Raw genomic sequence first — 23,598 nt, forward strand, 5'->3', positions numbered from 1 at the left:
TCCTTCATTGAAGGGGTTAAAGATCTGACTCTGATCTGAACCTTCAATACAAGTGCAAATTGAGAGATGTAAATCTGGTCTCACAAGTCTAGACATAACTGTCAGCTACTTTTAGCCATTGTTCTGTGCTGGTTTTTATGCTGTTAGTTTTATTTAATGAAAGGGTTATTTTTCCTTTCCTCTGTAATTCCAGTCTTATTTGGTAGAATCTCACTTGGCAACTCCACTTTAGCTTTCAAAAAATATCTTCTGTAACAGGTTCAGAAAGCAGTTTCCTGTGAATTTTTATGAGGATGTTATGAAAATTAGGGTTGCATTTTTGACCCCATTTAATCTCCAAGCATCTGGCTTGCACTGCTCTGTTTGGTGATGTTTCTTTCCTCCAATCTGACTTTGATAAATACTTTTGGTAGGCTGCTTACCCTTTGCAATTCAAAGCATTAGAATTATTTACTACACTCCTGCAAACTTTCCTATTGTCTCCACTGTCCTTTGTATCAAATGAGTTGGAGACCAGCACCAGCTTTGCAGCAGATTGATTATGTGGCTGCTGATGGCTGCTTCTTTTGGTAGTTTTGAATTTCAGTTCAGAGTAAGAAGAACTGTGCGAGTACTATAAAATTATATCTTTCTTGCTTTTATTTTCCCTTTGCACATGATGCTTTTATTAAGATGATATACTATTTTTATTTGCCATGAAATTTTAGTTCTACAAAACTAATTTAGTTCAGATGGCAATACTTGACATATGAATTTTTAAGAACTTTGATGTCGTACAGGACAAAATTCTTTTCATGCACCTTTAGTCGATGAGCTGTATTTCTGCTGTCAGTACCATTTACCCTTTTGTGTAGCAGTATTAGCAGCAGTGGTATAGTAGTACCCCAAGAGCAGGTACCCACAGTAGTAGGCACTAAACCAACATTTATTAACACAGTTCTTACCCTAAGGAATTTACAGTCTGAACACAGACGAAGAGAAAAGGAAGAACTGTTTATTCTTCTTTTACAAAGGCAAAAACCTAAATGTAGGAACCTGAAGGCTCAGATCCACAAAGACATTTAAATGCTGTTGAAATCATCTAAAAACTCATCCAAAGTCTCAGACTCTCTGTATAAGTATCAAGAGGGAAGAACCAAAGTTGGAGCTTCCAAATAAAAATATTGGAACAAAATAATAAAAAAAAATTAACAAGCCACAGATAAATGCATATGGTAAATCAGGATGTTTCCAACTATCAGCTAGAAAGGAATTTTCCAGTAAGAGTATTGGCAGCAAGAAGCCCAGGTTATGTTCTTAGAAATGCACTGCAGGTTGCTCTGATGATCAGAGAAGATGGAGTGGTCTCAGATATCTGGTCAAGACAGTCTTGGAGTTCTGACTTTGACCTTGGAAAGAAACACTAGAGGCCTCAAAATCCATTGATCTGGACACAGGATTGCGTGGAGGTTTCGTTTGTTCTGCAATCAGAGTTAAATACTGACTTGTATCTTGTCAACGGTTTATGGGCTGGTCCGGCCCAGTTCCGTGACCAGCAGGGCGGAGGGATCTGCGGATCCGCGCCTCTGGGAAAGGGGAAGCAGGGGACCCCAAAATACTTGAAAACAACAGCACTAATCTGAGGTGGAACAAATGATTTTACTAAATATAGTATTAGTAAAATACAATGAGAGAGAGAGAGAGAATCTGTTTGAATTGTATAGACCTCACCACAATGCTGGGGTGAGAAGTGCAGTCCAGTTGAGTGACTGAAGTACAGACGGCAAAGTGCAGATGGCGAAGCGCAGGCAGCGAAGCGCAGATAGCGAAGCGCAGACAGCGAAGCGCAGGCGAAGAAGAAGGATCAGGTGACCTTGCATGGAGTTATATCCCCTTGCTGACCGCAAAGCCTCCTGGGGAAATGTAGTTCTTCTCCGTCGGACGAACATTCGGCAGATATCAAACCCCACCCCCAGTGCATTACATGATGTTATGGTGTGGAATACTGATGACCAAAAATCATAAAACCATGACATATCTATGCCCATATATCCTACAGCCATATATATATATGTAAGTGTGCGCAGCAAATGATTGCGCTGGACTTTTGATCTATTCAGTGGATGCTCCAAAAGTGGAAGATAACCCACAGGCATATAAAAAAATCAATTTCTGCAGTTAATGCAGGGACTTGTATGAAAAGCCCCTCTGACTAATCTTAGAAGGCTGAAAATAGAAATAGATAGAAAATGTAAATGTTTCATAATTTCATTATTCTCTTGATATGAATTATGGCATAAAAATAATTTGATAATTTGAAGATCAGTTGATTTTTTCTGAATAGCAGTCTATTTAAGCTGTATCTCTACAGTTACCTTTCAGATTGTGCTGTATCCAAGTTGGGAGGGGAAATGCTTTTACACCATCTCACTGGATAGCAGAAAATCCCCAATAATGAATGCCAGACTTCTAGCTTTTAGCTTCGTTGAAACCATCAGATCTACGCCAGTTTACATCAGTTGAAGATCTGAACCAGCAGGAATAAAAATGAAAATGGCAAGGTAAAAAAATATGAGCAATTTGATATCAATAGAAGCATGCATGAGGTCAGTCAGGACAGAGTTTTTCAAGTTTCCCTTTGACTTTTTTACCCTTGAGAAGGACTGGTTTTGGTCATTGAGCAACGTAAGACGCAGCAAATGATACATTACAAAAGAAACCAATCTGTTGTAATAAAACCTGGGCAGAGCCGCAAGCATTTGTTCCTAAAATATTTATTTTTCCCCAGCTGTATTTATGCCTGAATATACTGATGTTGCTTAAGAAAGTATTTGAAGATGTAACACATTTTGAGTAAGAAGGCAGTTTAAGTTACTCACAGGTAAAAAAAAATGTTTTTCCTCTTTCAAATTTCAAACTTCAGTCCTCACATTCACCATTGAGAAATCCCAGCTGCTTTATTTGAAAATATTTGCAGAAAAAGAAATTTCCTTTCACAATTCCGACTCTTAGCAGATTTCTGACACAGAAAGGTACTCGGCTGTCAAGAAAAGAAACTGCAGTAGATCAGAGGATGATTTGGTCTCTCAATCTGAATAGCAAACAAAAACTTTAAGTATTTTTTATTTAAATAGTGAAGTTACCAAGAAATAAGCAAGCTAAGACCTAGCACCCTAATGTAGAAAACAAAAAGTTTTAATGTTATTGAGCTACAGGGAGAGAAAATATTGTATTTTAGGAGCTGGGTGTGTAGCACCAGATGTGATTAATTAGCTGCACCCAGGTGGTGAGATAAAAGAACAACAAGCAGCTTAGTTGGGAGAGAGTGATGGGGAATAGGAGCTACTGGGGGAGTGCTGGGTCAGGGAAAGGGGCCTGCTCTACCAGCAAGATGAAAGGCCATGCTGGGTACACCTGCTGTGTAGACAGCAGAAGACCTTGGAAACAGAGGTCTTAAGAGAGGCCGGGCAGTGGGGTTTGGTTTGTCTGTTTGGGGTTTTTTTTTTTTTTTTTTTATTGATGACTTTTATTTAAACAGAAAATATAGAGGAGGACATAGTGACGTTAAAGAAGATTCATTAAGAATCACAGAATGACCAGGGTTGGAAGGGACTTGAAGAATCTCCAAGCCCCCTGTCACACGCAGGGCCACCAACCTCCCCATTTAATGCCAGCCCAGGCTGCCCAGGGCCCCATCCAACCCAGCCTTGAACACCTCCAGGGATGCACACGGCATCCACAGCCTCTCTGGGCAGCTGTTCCAGCACCTCACCACTCTCATAGTGAAGAACTTCCACCTGACATCCAACCTCAATCTTCCCTCCCTCAACTTCAAACCGTTTTCCCTCGTCCTGCTGTTCCAAGAGTTGACTCCCCTGCTGTTTGCAGGCTCCCTTTAGGTACTGCAGGCTGCAATGAGGTCACCCCACAGCCTTCTCTTCTCCAGGCTGAGCAAGCTCAGCTCCCTGGCCGTGTCTTTGTAGGGGAGGTGCTCCAGCCTCCTCCTCATCTTTGTGGCTCCTCTGGACCCTCTCCAACAGCCCTCTGTCAAAGAAATGTGACTGGTTTGTATTGGACTGGAGCAGCTGGAGAGTGGATATTGAAGGTGGTGTGCTTGTGTTGCAGTGAAGTACTGTTCTCTTATGCCTTTATTGAGTGTTCTCTCCAACTGTGCTCTGCTTTTGGCCTGTGTTGGGGGCACGGGAGCAGCCTGGAACGTTCTTTGGGTATCTCTGAATGTGACCATAACAATAATGTTGTTCAGCAGAGAGCACTGCACAGAGCATCTGGGAGTGAAGAGTGAAATGAGTGGATCCTATGGAAGAGAAGCAGCTTGTCTGGAGCTGTTTGTGTGCTGGGGCTGAGCCTCATTATAAGGAATGGAATAATATGGAATCAAAGTGAAATTCTATATGGGACAAGAAATGGGGTGGTCTTTATAGCAGGGTGGTCTTAAACTAAGGTTTAATGTATGTACAATATACAAACATTTTTGACAGACCATTAACACCTATAATCTTGTAAATATTTGCAATTTTCTAGATCATAAATATAGCTGCATAAGCAGTTCTTTCAGGACATCATTTATACTCCATTAAAGGTTAATTTACAAGTTAGTACCTTATAGAAAGAAGATATGTGTACTTTTATGTTAACTTTCTGTAAAGGGAGACTGGTGTCTCCAGCAGCAATTTGTAATTCTCCTGTGACGCTCCCAGTGGCACTATTCAAAGCACTATTTGAATTCTTTTCATCAGCTCATGTTCACAGCAAACTTAATCTTCTGTTTTGAAGGCGGAGGGAGAAAGCAAAAGAAAAAAGAGCGAGATCTTGGGTCTTCTGTCTGTGTCTCCAAGCATCCAACTGTTTGTTTAAACAGCCTCCCCTGACACAGATTCTCGTTTGTCACAGCACTGATGATACCTGCTGCTGTATCTAAGCCTGCCTGAGCTGGTTTGGTCGTGCTCGAGCCTTGGCTGTGCAGGGGGGCAGGGAGGAAGGAGGTAAATAGCAGGGGATTGACTCTGTGGGCTATGACTTTATTCACTGTAATGGCATTTGGGCTTTCTAAAGATCAAAGGCCAGAAAAGGGAAGGGGGCAGGGGGGGAGGAAGAAAAGTGTTCGCTGCAGACCTAGGCAGGAGCTTTCAGAAGTGCCTGTGAGAAATTAGGTGCCTCTCCACGCATTTGGTCATCTAACTTTGAAATCCTGATGAGAGGCCTTAGAGAATGATCTGAAGAGAGGCGAGAATAACCACTCCTAAGTTAGGGCTGTCGTGGGAGAATGAACGAGGAAAGTGACAAATTTAACTGATCTGTATTTATTTTATTCTTCCAAATGACAGCTTTCCCTGCTGAACCTGATAGATAAACAACTGAGTGGCTTAAAATGCCACAGTTAGCTGCAGGAAAACCTTTTCTAAACACATACACTTCATTTGTCCATTATAGATTAAAAGAAAGCTTTCTCAAATGATATGGGATGAGTTGCTCTGTCTTACAAATTTATTCCCCTTCCATAGGATTGCCCAGGAAGAGAAATGAAAGGTTTATGCTTCTGGATCGCAATGTAGTACACGTAGATCTTTGTTCCTCACATCTGAATAGTGGCAACATTTCAGCACTGCTTTTCTGTATTTCAAACTTCTGTCAATGCTGCAGAATGCTCCTCGCTTCTTTTTCATTCCAGATGCTGTCAGTGGTCGGATGGCCGTGCTCACTGCTGTCAGCACTGAGAGCTGACCAAGGACAGTCGCTGTACCTTTTTCACTTCTTATAAACATGGAAGCCTTTTTCTCACAGTGATCTACCAATGCTGTTTAGTTTTCTCAGCCTGAATAGTTCTACTTTGGCTTTAGGAAAAGCAAATTCCTATTTATTTGTCAAAAGAATATGACAACAGTGAGGGTGTCGATTTTCTTCAGCTGTTTACAACATACTGTATGATTAGAATTATTAGAAGTTTCGTGCATCCTTTTTTCTTTTTCAGACAGCATCACAAAGATGTGTTGATTTGCTGACTTCTTTTTAAAGTTTTTGCACTGAATGATTCAGACACACACATACTGGGACTGTCAAAAAAACACTTGGGCAAATTCTGGATAGTTTTCTTATACTTACTGAAATTGTATCAATTTAAGCTGGTAGAGTTATCTGAAGTAGAGAAGCCTGTATGACGTGGGATTATTCCATCACTGAAATGACTTTTTCAGCTATTTTAGTCTTGCTCTAATCTGTCCTTTGATGAATTATCGTCCTTCGGTGCTAAGTTGCCTGATGACATGTCTTTCTGCCTTGGTCTTTGAACAATGCTACAGATTCAGTATAAATTTCCTACTTGATTTCTGCAATTTTTAAACCAAAAGCACTTCTAAGCTTAAAATTAAAATAACGCCTTTTCCAAAACAGTAATGAGTGGATGCTGCACATCTTGTTTGCCTGACAGCTGCTTACTGTTGCTAGGATGGTTCCTGTGGAAGAAAAAGAACCTTCCAGTTTTGGTGTTAGGATTCCATGAAAGATGGCAGTAAGAGGTGGATGAGCTGTGGATAATAGGAACAATTTGCAGAATATTCAGTGTGTGGTTAAGAAAAGACTTCCATGTCTGTGCAGTCCAGCAAAAGAATTAAACCAGTCAAAACAGACCCTTGAAGCAGTTGATCGGCTCAGATGTTGTTGCAGTTAATAATGATCAGCAGCTTTGGATTAAGATTTCTGATTGTGATTGGTCATCTTCATTTGTCATTAGTTGAGGTTTCTAGATGATTCATTTTTTGCATCATTCTACCTTAACATAGCATTTATTTCTGAAACTACACAGAGGATGGAAATGCTTTTCATATTTTTCCTTACCTTTTAATCATGGCCTGCCAATTGTAAGATTTCTTTGTTTTGGATTCTTTTCTGTTTCCAATTCCTTCTGTATTAATGACAGTGTAAAATCCTGTGCTCTTTGAAATACAAGCTATGTTGTTTTCTTAAAGCCTGAGATGAAAACTAGAGAATAGCTTTTTATATAATTTTATATAGATCTGATGGAATGGAGTTGATTTGTGAAGTTGATTGAGATTTTGAAACTTTGCTAACTTTCATATTTCACTCATAAGTTTCATTTTTGTACTCATCTGCTTATTGTGTTGATTATTCCATATTGAAAAACATTAGTTGGTAGTTAGTTGGCTGAATAACTTCAAGTTATTCAAATTCTTTCTTGAACTTGTTTTTTTTTTTTTTCCTTGAGGAGGCAATTATTAATGGCACTGATGTAGTAACTTTCCCTATGGTAATTTCTTCAATTAGAACAGGAGAGCAATGTATGGATGTAAAGATCAACTCTTTTCTGCATTGCTTCTTGAAGAAAGGAAAAGCGCATTCATTATCTACAAGAAGTTGTTTTTCTTCTGTTTGCCTGGAAGTACAGCTCAGATTGGTCTTTGGATGAAAGAAATCGATCAAGTTAAGTCATAGAATGCCTGGGTTGCAAAGGCCCACAGCGCTCATCCAGCTCCAACCCCCTGCTGTGTGCAGGTCGCCAGCCAGCAGCCCAGGCTGCCCAGAGCCACATGCAGCCTGGCCTTGGATGCCTGCAGGGATGGGGCATCCACAGCCTCCTTGGGCAACCTGTGCCAGTGCCTCACCACCCTCTGGGTGAAGTTCTTACTCTGGAGAGTGCATTCTCAAATCCTTGCCTTTCAGGCAGACACTTTTTTTTGTGCAAGTTGGAAACGTACCACCATTATTTTTTTGGAACCGCCATTATTTTTTTGGAAACTTACCATTATTGTTTATCTGTGTTTCAAGTGTATTTCTGGCATGCAAGAGGCATTTAATTCATACTGTTGTCTAATATAGGCACCATATTATCAGAACTTAGAAGCAGCTTTCTACATTTGAACAGCTGACTGACAATACGAAACAGCAGCAGCTCCGTACTGCTCAAGTAGGTTAGCAGCAGTGAGTCTGTTGTCATTGAGCTGTTTTAGCCGATGAATCGAAAATGGAAAGCTTGCACCTCCAATATGGAGCAAGGGGAATATTGCTTAGAGCTGGGGAGCTTAGAGAAGACTCATCTCACTTTAAAGTTTCAACTCACTTTTCATGAGGGCTGTATAAATGATTCCAAGTAGAAGTAACCAGTTGGAAAAATTATCAGAAGTTCTGGTTTTAATGCTGCATAACTACATGACTACGTTATTTTTTGAGAACATATTAGAACTATTCGGAAGTCTATAAAAACATAAGGCTTTTTTTTCTATTACTTTCTTGTATTAGAATTTCTCTTCTTAAATACAAATAGAGGCAAAATGAGGCAGTCTTTCTGTGGGCTGGTCTGTGAAGTTTATACCTGTTTTTCCCCCACTGCTAGAACTAGAACTACCACAGTAATTCCACCCAGGACAGAAGACTGTGCTAGTACTAAAGTGAGTGTGAAAGCGTGTACAAATTCTCCAATGCCTATTGTAGAAGGGGTTATTTCAACCTGGAATGCTGCTTTTAAAAATAAATAATAGTGATTTCTTTTCCTTTCCATGATTGCCTATTACCTATGATTCAAAATTGAAGTAGTTCTTATCAGCCTGAGTTTTGTTCTCTGTAGTTCAATATTTCTTTCAGGAAATAGAAAACCCACTTTAATTGCACTGAACAGTGCGCAGTAACACAACCCATGCTAGCAATTCTAAGGCAGAATCTTACATGATTCGCATTTAATGCTGCCAAAATAATCAGTTCTACCTTTTGTTTTTCAGCAAAGTTCTTTTCAGAAGAGACAAATTCATCCTTCATACCAACAATGGATATTTTTCAGTCTGTTTTGAATTGATCCTTAATGTAAAAACTTATGCATGTAGTTTTACTATAGAGGCACTCAAATAGATGATATTCATCCAGCGTATTAGAGCACAAGATTTTCTGTTAGGGGCCTGAATAAAACTCTTCCCACAAAGAATCTACTAGCACGCAAATCGCGATGATCTAAGTGTCCCAGTTACCTTTGGGTTAGATGTACTGCAGATCCTTAGCTGAGAGAAGGACGCTGGGAGGTTCCTAGCAGCGAGGCGGCTGTAATCATTTGAAACTGGTGCTGCTGTTTGGGTTTCTTGAACCTTCTGTTTGCTCTTGACTTCCTCCTATGCAACAGCCCTAGCTGCTGTACAGAGTCGGTTTCATCAGAGCCTATCTGTAAATGTGAATACAGATTCAGTGCAGGTACTGGGCCAGAATCCTGTCTTCAGAGATACCGACTGTATTCTCAGCTGCAGTTGTTCTAAACATCTACATTGTATGGACTGCAGAATTCTCTTGTCTGCTATTTAATATTTCATTTGACCTGGGCATGTGCCTGTAGGAGAGGCTGACTACACTGCTATATGAGAGATCACCTCTGTGCAGGTTTGTGTGTCTCTTGTGCACATGTTCAGTGTGTGTGCATTTCACAGATAACGTGTTCCTGGTTTTATAAAAATAATGCAGAGAAAAGGTACTCACTGAGTGTTCGCATTGTGTGCATTCAGTTAATTTCTCCTTGTAACACCTCATAATTTTTCTGAACAGAGGTTCATTAATCATTCCAAATTGTATAGAAGTTTGTGTGATAGCTGTAAGACCACCAAACTCTGACCCTGGAGGAAATGAATTCCTAAAGGTGAAAAGCAAGTGTTTTCATTATTAAGCCAGCTAAGCTGCCTGCTTTTGCAAATATTTATTAACTCTATTCAGATGAAGTCAGATTAGCACTGCTGGCTGCAGAGAATGTTGTTTCATTGGATCACAAGTGCTTGTTTTCAAATCAATATTCAGTCCTTTAACACAACGGTGAATTATTCTCTCCATCTGTCTCCTGTGACAACGCTAACTAATGTAATATCTGGATGGTGATGTACTTTTGTAAGTGAAGTACTTCACTTATAATAAAAGAGCTGTTATTTATAGCAGCTTGTTTTTTCTACACTTTCTGAAGTCAATTTCTAATGTTCTTTTCTACTTGCTCCATGTACCTGGGATGTTAGTGAACACATAGCTGACAAAACTTTCCTGGTACTGTAAATTTGTACGATAAGTGAGGTTGGTATCACAAAGGCTTTCCAAAACTGCATCCCTGTAGTCTGGGGCATCACATTTTAATACGAGTTGAAGAATGAAAGTACTTTGAAGTGAGATCCAGCGGGGGACTGTACCAGCTCAAAGTGGGACTTGGAGCAGGCTGTGCTGGCTCTGTTACGTGGAGTGTATCCCGGCACTTGTGAGAGTCAGCAGAGCAGAGTGCTTTTCTGCCCCCACGTTAGGCAGCATTGTTCTTTCTCATGGGAGGATGAAGGAGAATGTGGATAATAAACCCAAGAATCTTGTGGGCTGAATCAGATTTTTTGTTTGAACCACTAGAAAATAGAGTAATGGCTTGCTGCAACCTGCCACAGAGGGTGAAAAGTAGGATTTTATTTCAGATTCATTTCTCCCATTTGTTGCTGGTGGATGCACTCACTGGGATGTGAGGAAGATGGAGGAATGGAAGGGGAAGCTGTGAACCAAATGCATCCTAGTAGTATGTGGTCACTGGAAAGCGATGATCGCTTCTGTTCTGGTTTGTGATAGTAGAGGTTTGATTCATGTGGGAATGCAGTGAGGACTAGTAATAATACGTATTGCTTACTGAGAGGCTGACATAAATAACTGAAAGGAAACAGATCGGTCGGTTTTAGGTCTTAAGAAAAGCGATGAGAGGATATTTTCATGAACTGCTATGCTAACTGCTACATATTCCAAAAGCCACCACTGCAATAAAAAAGTAATGATATTTGGCAGAATATGTTACAGATCTCCTAAATTCTATACAGAAAAGATTTGGTTGTGTTTCCTGTATTTTTATTTTACTTTTACTGAACTTCTGGACTTCAGGAAAGAGCAGTCACGTATTCTGAGCTCCGTCACTTATTTTGCTGTGCCTTGTACCCCACGTGAAGTAAACATAATAGCATGTCCTTGTCTCTGTAAATTCTAGCAAATGTTTAACAAGTACTCTTTTATGTGCATGTAAATTGCCTCTGTAGTAAACCTTAAATCTTCATGATTTGAAAGCTAGCATAAATGCTCAGCAAAAATGAATGTTTTAAATGTTCATTTCAACTCAATGTGAAATAGAATTGTGCTGGGAAGCTTGGAGTTACTTCACAGCAATCATTTCTATTCTGTTTAGGTTTTTGTATTGCTCCTGTGAGACGCTGGTTTGGAACTCCAGAGTTATTTTCATTTTAGCTAAAATGTAAATGAACAGTCACTTCAGACCGAATGATTGCGGTATGAATTCTGGCCTGTGCAAAACTATCACAGCCAGTGAGTGCAAAGTTTCTGTTGCAGAGATGACCCAGGGGGGTATATTCACAAAAGCTGGCCCAGTGAGGCAGATCTGCTTGTGGTTCTTTGTCTGATAGTGCAGAGAAATAGGCTCTTATTTTGGATTGTTATCTAGAATAGTCTGTCTCTGTCACAACCCTGAAGGACTGTTCTCCCTAGGTAAATGTTCAGCTTTGAGAACAGTCCTGCTGTGCCTTCTCCTCATCCTCTGTGTTAAAGGCTTTTCTGAAATGGTACCTTATTGTTGTTTTGAAATGTCCAATTCTGTTGCAATAAAATACTTGTTAGAGATCGTTGCCCCTAAACAGATTTGTGCTTTCATCAGGACAAAAAAGCTGCTCTTCATCTGTTTGGGGTAATAAACAGAGTTTGGGGTTCACAGAGTAGTAGGAGGTTATTCTGTTATCAAAGTTGCTTCTTTGCTCAGTGTGAAAAATAATGACACTTCTGTAAGTGTGTGTCGGACACCACGTTCAGCTTCATAATGAATGCTCTTATACATCAAGATTTGGAGAACAAGGACTAGAGCTTATTCTGAAGATGCATGTTAATTATTAGATTGTTAATCATTGTAATCACATGAAAGTTAAAAGGAAACCTGTCTGTATATTTTAAGTACCTTTTGGTCTCTCCAGAGGCAGTATCTAAACTTGTTCTGGTCTTTGGAAGGAGTGCCTTTTCATATTGGGGAAAAAAATTCTCAGGAATTGTGTGTGTCTGCCTCTGTTCAGCTTTGCTCTATGCTCAATTTTGGTGAATCCTACTCTTTCTTTATCCATTCCTAATCTAGAAATTGCTGGCTATGAAAAGCTTGTTAATTTCTGTTTGTGAAGTGCTCTGCTTTAACTTGAATTAAATGCAGTGCAGCTGGGAGTAGTCATGGCCAAACAATACATGGCATAAATTATCTCTATATGGAGTGATAGCATAATCAACTGGAGACTGACAAAGCATCAGTTGTGCTGTTGTTGCTGACATCTTCATTATTTCTGTGATATTCAGCTGGGTAATTTCCAAAGAACAGCAGTATCTTCAAAGAACAGTATCTTCAGCTACGCCTAATGGCCTGTGTGTACTTTTATAAGCTTTCTGAAGACTGAATTTTAGTTCTTTTCCTAATATGGAGAACAATTGCAGGAACCATCAGCAAAAGGCGCTGTGATCTATGCTGGGTTTGCAATAGGACAGCAGCTCCCTTAAGCCATGTTAGAGAGCAGCTCTTGGATGTGTGCGGATCCTTCAGGCAACAGCAGCTGCTCTTTGAGTCCTGGTCTCAAAGTAGGTACATCTCTAAGGATCTGATGGACTCTTTATGCTAATGTATCTTTGTTTATCTTAACTTAGACTCAAATGATCGTGGTTGACTTAAATGCTTTGTAGCTCAAAAACCTCAAGCCTCGTTCTGTACCACTGCAGCCAGGATGGAAGTGTTTCAGAAATTTTCCAGTTAAAGAGACCAGAGAAAAAACCAACACCATGGCATCTTTAAAGAATCCTGACCAACTGGTTCTGGTTTCTTTCTAGTTCATCTGAAAAACAAGCAATCCTGGTCCTTGTTTCCAAGGTGCTGCTGCCATGTTGGCTGCCCCAAAGCTGGAGGACTCCTCTCCTCCACAGCCCTTCCTGTAGAAGCCGGAGTCTGCAGGGCTCGGCCTGTGGGATCTGCCAGGAGCAGCCCTGCAACAGAGCTCAGCTGTGCTGAAATCCAGGTTGGGTTGCAAGGGCTCTAGATCAGGAACCACGGCTGAGGCAGGAAGCCTGGAGGAGCTGGGGCTGCCAAGCTCCGCTGCTTTCAGTCGCTTACATCATGGGTGTCTCAAATATTTCAAAACGCTGGGGGAAAATTATTTCATTGGGAAATTTTCTAAGGTTAGTCCAAACACAATTATTTTTTCTTCACTCACAATTTCAGAATTTCTTGAGTTTGATCACATCTGTGACTGATGAACTGGGAAATATTTGTCTTTTTTATGAATATACTGAATACTTCTGTGTCTCTGAGGATGATGGGTTATTTGCTATGGATTTGGATCAAGAACGTTGGCTAAAGAAACTAGTGAAAAAGTAAGACTCAGATCAATGTCCTTGAGGAAACACAAGAAACCAGGGAATAGGACAGAGAATTAACAAATTGGCAAAAGACTAAGTGTGAAAGATGATAGGTAAACATGGAGCCAGGGAGGCAGAAATTGCCAAAACCAGAGCTGGAATTTACTACAGTAGTTTATATATATATGAAAGATTGAAGGAAAGAATATGTGAAGAAGCAGAGCAAGATGCGTTTATTGGCCTGTTTGGAGGATGGGAGGTTATCCTTCCCACTGTATTCCTTTGGTTGCATGGAGGAGGGGTGCAGATATCCTCAGTATTTAATTTCAAGAGCACTTCAGCCACCTTCCTTGTCACAGATCTCTGACAGGAGAGGACAGACAGATGCCAGGCAGAGCAGGCCTGGCTGCGTTGCATGCGGAGGGAGGAGGTGATGATCCCCGTGCCAGGCAGCCAGCCTGCCCGGCTCTAATGCATGACCCCACATGGAGATGTGTGGGAACCAGAACTGATGACGGAGGTTTATTAACAGCCTGAAACACGGCGCTGTCGTTAAAGATGATAACAGTTTTTCCATTGAGTGACTGGAAGTAAAATCAAGCTTCATGCGAAGCTTTAAAAGTCCAAATGTTTGAGTGCGTTTCTCAGCTCTTCCCGCACGGCTGCTGGATCTGCTGGGTGTCTCTCAGCGGCTCCGTGGAGCAGAAGCACAGGGTGACGAGAAGGGAGAGACGTTGCACGCTGTGCAGGGAGATGTGTTCCGACTGAAATACCGCCTGCAGCAAACAGGGCAGCGTTTGCTTGGGACAATGCGAAACCGTGCGTGGCTGCTGTGGACACATCAGGCGTCGGAAGAACTGGGTGAATGCTGCCACCTATTGATTGACGCCATGCAAAGGAGCGCCGCCCAGCCGCCCTGAGCCTTTGTACACAACTGGCTGCGGTTTTATCATCTTCCACGGGAAAACATCCTCCCTCATTCCAGAAGTGTCACCTGGACCCAGAAGAAACAAACAACTCGCTAAATGGAATTATTGGCCAATAAAACGTACTGCTACTAAAAATATCTATTGTGCGTAAAGCTGAGATTAATCCAGAGTAAATATTTTGGTAAACGTGTCAGTTAAGAGGCCACCCAAACTGGCTGATTTACATGAAACGTATTTCTAAACTCGCATCTTTGTAATAATATACAGACTTTGTGATGTAATAATAATAATAGCTTCTGCAATCGGCTCCTGCTGTGTGCTACAGGTAGGTGAGCTTCTGGAGATCAAACATGGAATGCAAGTTGGTCACAACAGGTTGTTCAAAGAAGTAGTTTCAGTACAACAAAGAAAACTTTCTGCTCAGCTGTAAATATTCAGTATTTACATATGAGATATAGATAAGTGGAATAATAGATGGCTGACATCTGAGTCGTCTCACGGACTCACTGAAGGCCGTGCTCACGTGGGTTTCTGTGCAGGATCAGACAAACAGGTCTGCTTGTGTGTGTTTTATCACAAGCACAGCGTTTTGTTGTCTGTGAGTCTTTGAGGCTTTTCCATTTCCAGAATGAAGCCTAGGTGTGCACTGGACTTGCACACCATCATCGCTTTTGGTAATTAGTTTCATGTTTCATCATTTGGTAGACTTATGTTTACCTCCCTTACCTTACTGAGTGTTTTTTGCCTTTTGTCTTTTGAACAGTTTAAGAGTGAACTTAAATCTCTATGACAAGAAGATTAGTGGTAATGTTTTCTTGGTATATACAAACTAATTATCTTTTCAAGAACTAGCTGGGGCAAGAAAATGTGGGGTTTTTTTTGTTAAAGAAAATTCAGTTCTATTAAACAGTATTTGAGTAGCAATAGAGAAGTACTAAGAGCCTTAAAAATAGAAAAGGCAATTGCAAAAGGTCTGCTTTCCATGAAGCTGGAAGTAGCACAGGAGAGAAAGGGAGGAGTGTTGGTATACAATGAGAAACTGCTATAAAGACTTCAAGAATATATTAGTTCTAGTAAAATAGCTTTTTGTACTGAAAACAGCTGGAAAGTGAGAATTCCCTCATGAGAATATTCCATAAATGGGTCTAATGGGGACCTAAAAACTTTATCACAGATTTTGCCACAGAAGAAGCATCCCTGTTCGGGACAGCATTGAAAACAGAATTTTTATGCTTGTGTGTAAGTAATTTTACTTAGTGCTCATAAATTTCGGATTTTCAGCATGGTTTTTTCCTTATAGAATCCCAGTGTTAAAGAGGTATTTGGTGGTTTTCGAAAGATTTCCAATCTTTCTCCTGTTGGCAAGGAGCAGTGAGCTCAGTCAGCTGTCTGCAGCCTGCTGAGTAACGATCCTCCAGCACTGCAGGGTGGGAGGGAATCCTGCACACATACAGCTTGGGATTTCCACAGCACAGAAAGGAAATGCTGCGTGATGTGTATTTTCAGAGTGCTCTGTAAGTCTCAGTTGCAACAAAGCATTCAGGTATTTGAATTTGATATCCACGTCAGAAGTCTTTGAAGTGCACCTATGCATGTTTGCAGATACTTACAAAGAGGGACAAAATACACACTGAGAAAATATATCCCTCAAAAAAAAAAAAAAAAAAAAATAGAGGGTTGGAGCATATCCACACTAACTTTTAAAGTACAGAATAGAAAGTATATCATAGAATAGCATAGAATAGAAAGTATATCATAGAATAGCATAGAACAGAAAGTATATAAGTTCAAGTCTCGTGACAGATGAGTGCCAGGCCTAGGGCTAGGTTTTCTCTTCAGCTGTTTCTGCAAACGGATGCTATTTGGAATGAAGTTCAGAACCTTTATCTGAGGCTTTCAAGTGTGGGAGAACGCTTCCAACATTTTCCAAAACCAAGCACCACATCTGAATAAAATCAGTGATTTTTTATTTTTATTTTGTTAATGTAACAGTGGCTCCGGTACCCCTTTAAAAGCAATTTGAAAAAGTAACTAACTGTAACAAAAAAACCCACTGACTGCTCCCCCCACCTCTCCTGTAGATACAAACAGTTATTTGCTATGACAGACCCAGAAATGAGTGTCTCATTTTTTTCTCATGCCAGATGTTCAACAGGATCGTTCCTATTAATGAGCCCAATGCACTGTTCAGGAAGACTAACGATTTCATAAACTGCTGCTTAGTTTTGTTTGTCACTTCCATTGCTATTAGATTTCTATGGCTGTTCTATGGATATTCCTTACTATGCATTGTGGATTTCTATGGGATCCAGTGTTAATCCCATTTGCCCTTTAGTAAAAAAAACAATAATAACACACGTATAGTTTGAAATATCACTGTTTTCCTATTTTGGAAGCTAGTAGAGCAGATATGAACACTACAGGATCTCTTTTAGCTGAAATGAAGGCGTCAGTAAAATATCTTTTTTCTTATTCACCTAGACATCATTTTTAAACATAATCTTCTTCGGCTGGGGGCTTTCAAATGATCTTGCAGATGTCCCATAGCTATGGATATGGCTGCTGCTTTTGTTGCTATGATTGCAGACAGCTGTAGTGGCTGCCTACCTGAAGATAGAAGAAACAATACATCACGTGCAACATGCATTACTGGACAGAGTGTAGGACTGCGGTTCTTTTTTTCTCCTTTTATTGATTGAACATAAAACTAACTGCTTTCCAATGGCTGTTAATGCCTTTTTGGTCATATTTTATGGCAACTTAATGACAACTGCAGTTTTGTTTACTCTGGCAGTAATTATTTGTTGTCCTTTCATGCTGTGCTGCTGATCAATTTTAAGGAATTCAACAAGCTAAAAGCAGAGAGAGGTCATGGCATCTTTGATTGGAAGCAAAAGCTTTAGGTGTTAATCACAGAGTCAAGGAACCAAATGTGATATGACCTGTGATGCAAAACTATTTGCTTTAAATCCTGTTTTAGTCTGAGATCTTATCAGTCAATTTGGATTTTAGTAATAGCCATTAATAATCTTTTCATTTCTGGTCATTCATGCAGTGTAAGGAAGAGGTTTATCATTCTGCCCAGAGGCTGAACCAGCAAAATCAGCAAAGCCAATGTGATTCATACAGTGAAGATAGTGGCAATTACCACCGATTTGGTCACATTTTGCCTTGAACAGCTGGTAAGTCAAGTTTAATTTTCATCATATATATTCTTAATTATTAGTTCAAGTATAAAATTGTTTAATGAACATATTTTAGAGCATGTAAAGTGCAGAATGGTATCTTAGCTTTGGTTTTCCTAAGATCTGAAGTTAATTCTTTTACAGCTATGCTGTGTCCTAGCTTACCTGTAGATACAGTGCAGCAGTTTGTGCCACATAGAACATAATGTATAATTTAGGTACTTTTTTTGCTCTGAAATATGAAAGGACGTGGATGTCCTAAGAGGACATTATGTCAGTATTTACCAATCCCCCCCAAATGCTTTTACAGGGATAACATTTTTATTTGACCTTTGAAGCACCCTGCTGTTAGGGAATAAAAGGTTACTTCAGTGCTTTGATGTGAAAGCAGAAATCAGATCACAAAGAACAAGCTACAGTACGTGCAGTGAGAATGTGTGTATGAAGACTTCTGCCACTGGTCTGGTTAATGCTATACCAGAGTTGTAGTCACAAAGATGAGGTGTGTGTTAGTGGTTAATTCCAGGGTAGTTTCCCCAGAGATTCAGGTTATTTATTATTGGAACCATTGCCATAAGCTTTTTTTTTTTTTAATTCTTGGAAATGCAAAAATCACACTGAAGGGCTGCTGCTGTTTTTACCCTGGTCAGTTCTGCCCTTTTCCAAGAAACACTGCAATGTGCTTGTTGTAGTTTGTGACTTGCTATAAGAATGCTAGTAAGATCACTCAGGGCTGCTCTGAACCGTGCTGAGATCTCCTTACTTGTTTCATTTTGACCTATGCTGGTATGTGCAGAGGTGTCCGTACGTAAAAATCTCCACTGGGTCCATTCTGGACATCACCTGTTTCTAAACTTTCAGTCTGGGATATGCTGTAACAATATTAGTTGTCCCAATGATGTATCAGGTCTAGCATCTTTCAATGAGAGTTGTTACTTCAGACTGCACAGTGTAAAATCCAAACCCACGCCTGATGGGTGATGTGAGGACAGTGCCCTCATATTGGAGCAGGGGGCACAAATGACCTGAATTTGGAGCCTTAACTTACTCTTACAAAATGGCTTACATCTATAAAAATGAAATGCTGGTGTTCAGTGAAAAGGCAACAGAATTATGTAAGTTGATCTTTGTTTTTGTTATTACTTATTTTTGCCTGATCCTATTTCCATTGGTCCCTTAGGAGTCATTTTAACAGCTTACTGAGATCCCCTTACAGAGGTTTTCTAGACTATGCAGCTTGCATTTACCTTTCATTTTTTTCATTTCATGCCTTGTATGTGATTTGAAAACATGTGAAGTATGATGATCTTCAGTTCTGTTTTGCATCTCACTGGTCAAAAATGCAGATAATTTGCTTTAGATAATTCCAGCAGTTGCTTTGTTTCCCTGCATTTGTTCCACACATTGTTACAGTGTTCTGATAGTGTCAGCATACAGAAAACAAACACACATTTGTATTTTTTGAGTCATTTCTGATGCACTGATTCTGTGTGGATAGCAAAGATGCCATCTGTTGTATTGTTGGATAGCTGCATTTTCTACAGAATTTAGTTTCTTCTTAGATTTGCTGGTTCCTAATGGAAGAAAAACTTGAGATTTTAGAGAGGACTGATAAAGGCATAAGTTATGTTGACTTTAATAACAGGTATTTTTTGTTTGGTTTTAGTAATACCACAGTAGGTTTGAGAAGTCCTATTAAGTGGATAAAGCTAATTTATTTAATGTAAACTTATTAAAGGTCTACACAGCTTCTCAGTAAGTTTCCCATTTGGCCTACAGGCTTAATGAAGCTTGGAACCTCTCCATAATGTAATATCATGACAGTTGGATATACTGAATCTGCTGCTTTGGGTATAAAAACAAAATCCCAAAGCAAACACAGTGGAATATGCTAAGCTAGGATTGAATTAAGTGTTGGTTGGATCTACTTGTGTTTTTCTTGTCCTCTTCTTTATGATATTAGGGTTTGTACAGTGAATACAAATTGTTCTCTCTCATGAGTTTACTATTACCTGAGTGGTATTTGGAATCAAACGGCTTTGGAATACTGAAAATTTCTTTATAAACATACTTAAAACTGTGCATGAAAGGGATTTTTGCCATAGAAGTCTTGCAATATATTCCAATGATACAGTTCTGATCAATGGTAGTGTAAGAAAACCTTGTTGAGCAGCTGTTGTTTTTCTTCTAGAAACCACTAGGTGAAAATGACACAGCAAATGCAGAATTTAAGTCTCCTCCAGAGTAAAAAGAACAGCATGCCATCTTCTCCAAATGCTGCAAAGCGATTGTATCGGAACCTGTCAGAGAAGCTGAAGGGGAGCCATACGTCCTTCGATGAAGCGTATTTCCGAGCGCGCTCGGACCGGCTCAGTCTCCGTAAGACCTCGATGGTAAATACCTGACATTTTTCAGCTTGTCAGTTCCCTTCCTATAAATCTGTGTGCTTTTCATCATCACAATTCATCTGTTCCCTGACCAATATTCCCTGCTGTATATTCTTTTCAAGCTTAAATCTGTTTTTGATTCTATGTCAAAATACAGTCTGACCTTCTTGAAGGCCAAAGCAACGTACAGTGATGTTGCTTTATCTTAGGAGTAAGATCTTAACTTAGCATTAAGGTTGGTCAGAGACTGTGATGAAGGTCTCTAGATAAGACTGTAAAAAGATTACATAGGAAGCAGCGTAGCCTGGGTGCTCTGCACCATACAGAACAGAGCCAGGCATTCTAGTGCTAGAACAGGAAAGCATGTTTGTCTCCACTGGGCTTAGTACTCACAAGTGCTCCTACTTGTGCCAGAGCTGGTGAAGCTGAACAACCTACAGCATATGCATTTTGAAGAATGGGATGTCTGTGAAGTAATAACAGCGTAAGCTTAGTGCATAACAGAATCTTTTATATTTGCTGGAGGAAAATAAATTTGCTGTTGATATTGCCATTTAAAAAAAATAATTCTCTTTTCCATAAGTAGGAACACATCTGTCATCTTCTCTTCTGAAAGATTTTGAGGGAGATCCTCTCCACTTGTGAATAGTAGTGACATAGGACATGTGTGCAAATGTGCCAGAAGTCACATCTTGGAGCCATTACTCTGATGTACTAAAGCAGATGCTTTATCTTCTGACCAGTGCATCTCTAAATATACATTTCTAATTACATGTTCCTTCAAATATGTATTCCTCTGTCATGTTTAGGTGATGAGAAATGGCAAATGAAGATAGCCCAAAGTCTGAGGAGCAATGCACTGTTGAGGCTTCAATCCTCTGCTATCCACAGAGCTATTTACTTGTGGTCCCACTTACCTCCCTTTTCAGTGCAGATCTATCAGGCTGTGATTGAATAGTGCCTATTCAGTCAATTTAATGAGGAGAATCAATTTTACACTGTTATATTGATGGTTTAATGCAATAGAGACTTCAGCTAACTTTTTCACCACAACCACTACACTACTGTGTGAGTGATGCAGCTTTTGTCACTGCAGACCTACCATGAGTGTAAGCATCTCTGGATATTACCAGCGGTGTCCACAAGAGTCAGTGAATAAATTCCCACTGGACTTAAAAGGCTTTGGGACCCTTTCTGTCTGTTATGCCTGTTTTTTTTCACAGTTTTCCCTAGAAATAAATGGCAAGCAAACCACCAGTTAAGGGCTGGAAATATTCCAGGTAGCTAGCTGATGTATTTTCTAATCATTGAATTTCTGTGGTACAGAGGTAAGTCAGTGACTAAAAGCATGTCTCCAGACAAGTGAGTAACATTTGTTAGAATCTGATGATTCTTTTTTTCCCCAGTTTTGGCTGGTGAAGAGTTTTCTTTCCATTCTCTCTTACTGTGCAACACTTTCCATTCAGTAAATTGTTGTCTTGCTGCAGACATAGCAATGTCCCAAAATAGCTTTATTCTTGAACTCATGTTTATCAAAACAAGTCTTTGCAGAAACTACTTTAATGTTTTTTTCCAACTCCAGTAGCACATAGTAGACTTTTTCAGGCTAACCTAGAGCAAATATCTTGAAAGGGGTACTTCATTTTAATTAAGCTACGTAAGATTGCATTTCTAAACACTAACAGCCCTGAATCACTTACTGGAACATGGTTATTACTTACTGCAAAGCAATACTGTAGTTCTTTTCAGTATATATATTTGTGCACTGGTGTAACACCTAAATAAATTAATCACATAGCACAGCTGCCTAGCTAACGATTAGAGGCTGCAAGTCCGCATCAAGGAAAAAGACATGTCTCTAAACCTTACCTGATCATTGTAAATGGGATTGAGTTTCTCTTTGAATTCAGTGACTTTGTCTAATCAGAGAGGAATAGAAATATCTAGCAAATGAAAATGAAGGCAGAAATCAGAAGGGTCTTGTTAATATTAGTGACAGTTTGATTGAAACTGAACACGTGCTTCTAACATCTTACCTCCATCTGAGGTTCTTAGCCCTGAACTGCAAACATCTGAACAATGCTGCGATTCTAGAGTCACTTTTATAAGAATACAATCAGCTTTACTGCAGCAGAGAACAATATAATATTCAAGTATATTCCTGTTTTCTGTGTGAAAGCAAATAGTTGTGGAAAAGTTGGTCAGGAGCACAGAACATTTTCTGGGCTTGGAAAGCCGGGCTCAGTGCAGGCTTTCAAATGGGACAATTATTAGCATGGCTGAAAATGTGGTAGTTATTTCACTGTCTCACCAGGGTGTTTTTTTGAGTGAAATAAGTCTATTATGGCTAGATGCACGCTACTGTGTGGATGAGGGATACATACATGCCTATTTGGAAATGTCATATCATAATTCCATGTTTTTACAATCTCTGAAGTTACAAGAAACGCCAACATATTTCAGACTAATGGTTGTGTCTGAATTGTTCATTTGGAAGACCTGATATTTACAATTTGGTCTGAAAATTATTTGGATTGGAAGAAGTAGGTTATAAACTTAATGCTCTGTTTAAACGAGTGCAACTTTTTCAATTCGATTTCTAATGAAATGAAGAAATAGCAATTTGGTTGTATTTTTTTTCATTTTTGGTGGAATGTTTGTGCCAGTAGATTCCCTGGCCAGAGTATTTATAAGGAACTAACTTAAGCATGTGCTTATATTTTGTACGGCAAATGACTTCAGGAGAAAACTTCAGAAATACTTTAGGTATTTGGGTTGGCAAGTGAAAATCTGATGATGCGTTTTTAAAGACATCTATGCAGGTTTAAGTCTTGACAATGAATCCAACAATAACAAGTCAAATCAAAGTTTGGAAAATAATTCTACAGGAATTGTTCAGGTAGGTAAAATCTTTTGTCAGAGTACGTATCTGAGCTTGCAAAAAAGGCCAGATGCTTCTGTCAGCCACATCACAGTTAATTTCAGCTGCAATACTGAATGCAGGCATCTTCCTTATTATGTAACAGATCTTTTTGTTCGTTCTTATGTAATGCAAGAAATTTCTGCTATGCAGTACAGACTGATGGAGTTTCACGCAGAATTGGAATTAAAGCTCAATAATGGTCTGCAGCCCTTTCGGTGGCATTCTACAGATGATAATTCACTGAACCTTTCTGCACAATCACGAGGCCAATGAAAAGAGGGGACTATTTTGATTTAAGAAAGAAATGGAGACAGTGCACATACCCAGAGCCACAGAAGTGAAAATCTGAATGGAGAAATACCTAGTTTCCTGTTCTGAATCCGTACCACAAGTCTGTCACTGATTAATACAACCAGCTCTGCCTTTCTTTTCTGCTCCCCAAGTGATTGCCAGTGTTTCTTCAAATGAACTTAAGGAATAGAAATGAGGTCTAATGTAGTCATTCTGTTTAGTTCAACTAATCACCTTTGTAATAAGCTCTTTATGAATTAACTGTTAAGTAAGTTCATTTTCTGTGATCACTTACAAGAGCAATTTGTTCTTGCTTATTTTCTGATTGCATGAGCATGGAGATGCTTCTGAAGCATAATTCCATTTATTTCTTTAAATAACAGCACAGGGGAAGTTCCAAAGTAAGTAGGAAAAGAATTTGAAATGAGTTTAAGCTGAGATGAAATTAATGTCTTTTATAAAGTAGATAAAATATATTAACCATTTCACCAAAAATACCTACTTTT

General features: G+C 39.5%; 1 protein-coding gene across 1 annotated transcript in view; it reads left to right on the plus strand.

Annotated features, from left to right (window-relative positions):
* Positions 1-19,698: 19,698 nt before the first annotated feature.
* ANKFN1 (ankyrin repeat and fibronectin type III domain containing 1) overlaps positions 19,699-23,598 on the plus strand; it is a gene marked incomplete at both ends in the record, with an annotated part of 53,356 nt that continues 49,456 nt past the window's right edge. The window contains one exon of the mRNA XM_079544212.1: positions 19,699-19,884. Coding sequence (XP_079400338.1) covers positions 19,699-19,884 — 186 coding nt within the window. The remainder of the gene's footprint in view (positions 19,885-23,598) is intronic.

Source organism: Tetrao urogallus, assembly GCF_951394365.1.
Source record: "Tetrao urogallus genome assembly, chromosome: 18".
Lineage (NCBI taxonomy): Eukaryota > Metazoa > Chordata > Aves > Galliformes > Phasianidae > Tetrao > Tetrao urogallus.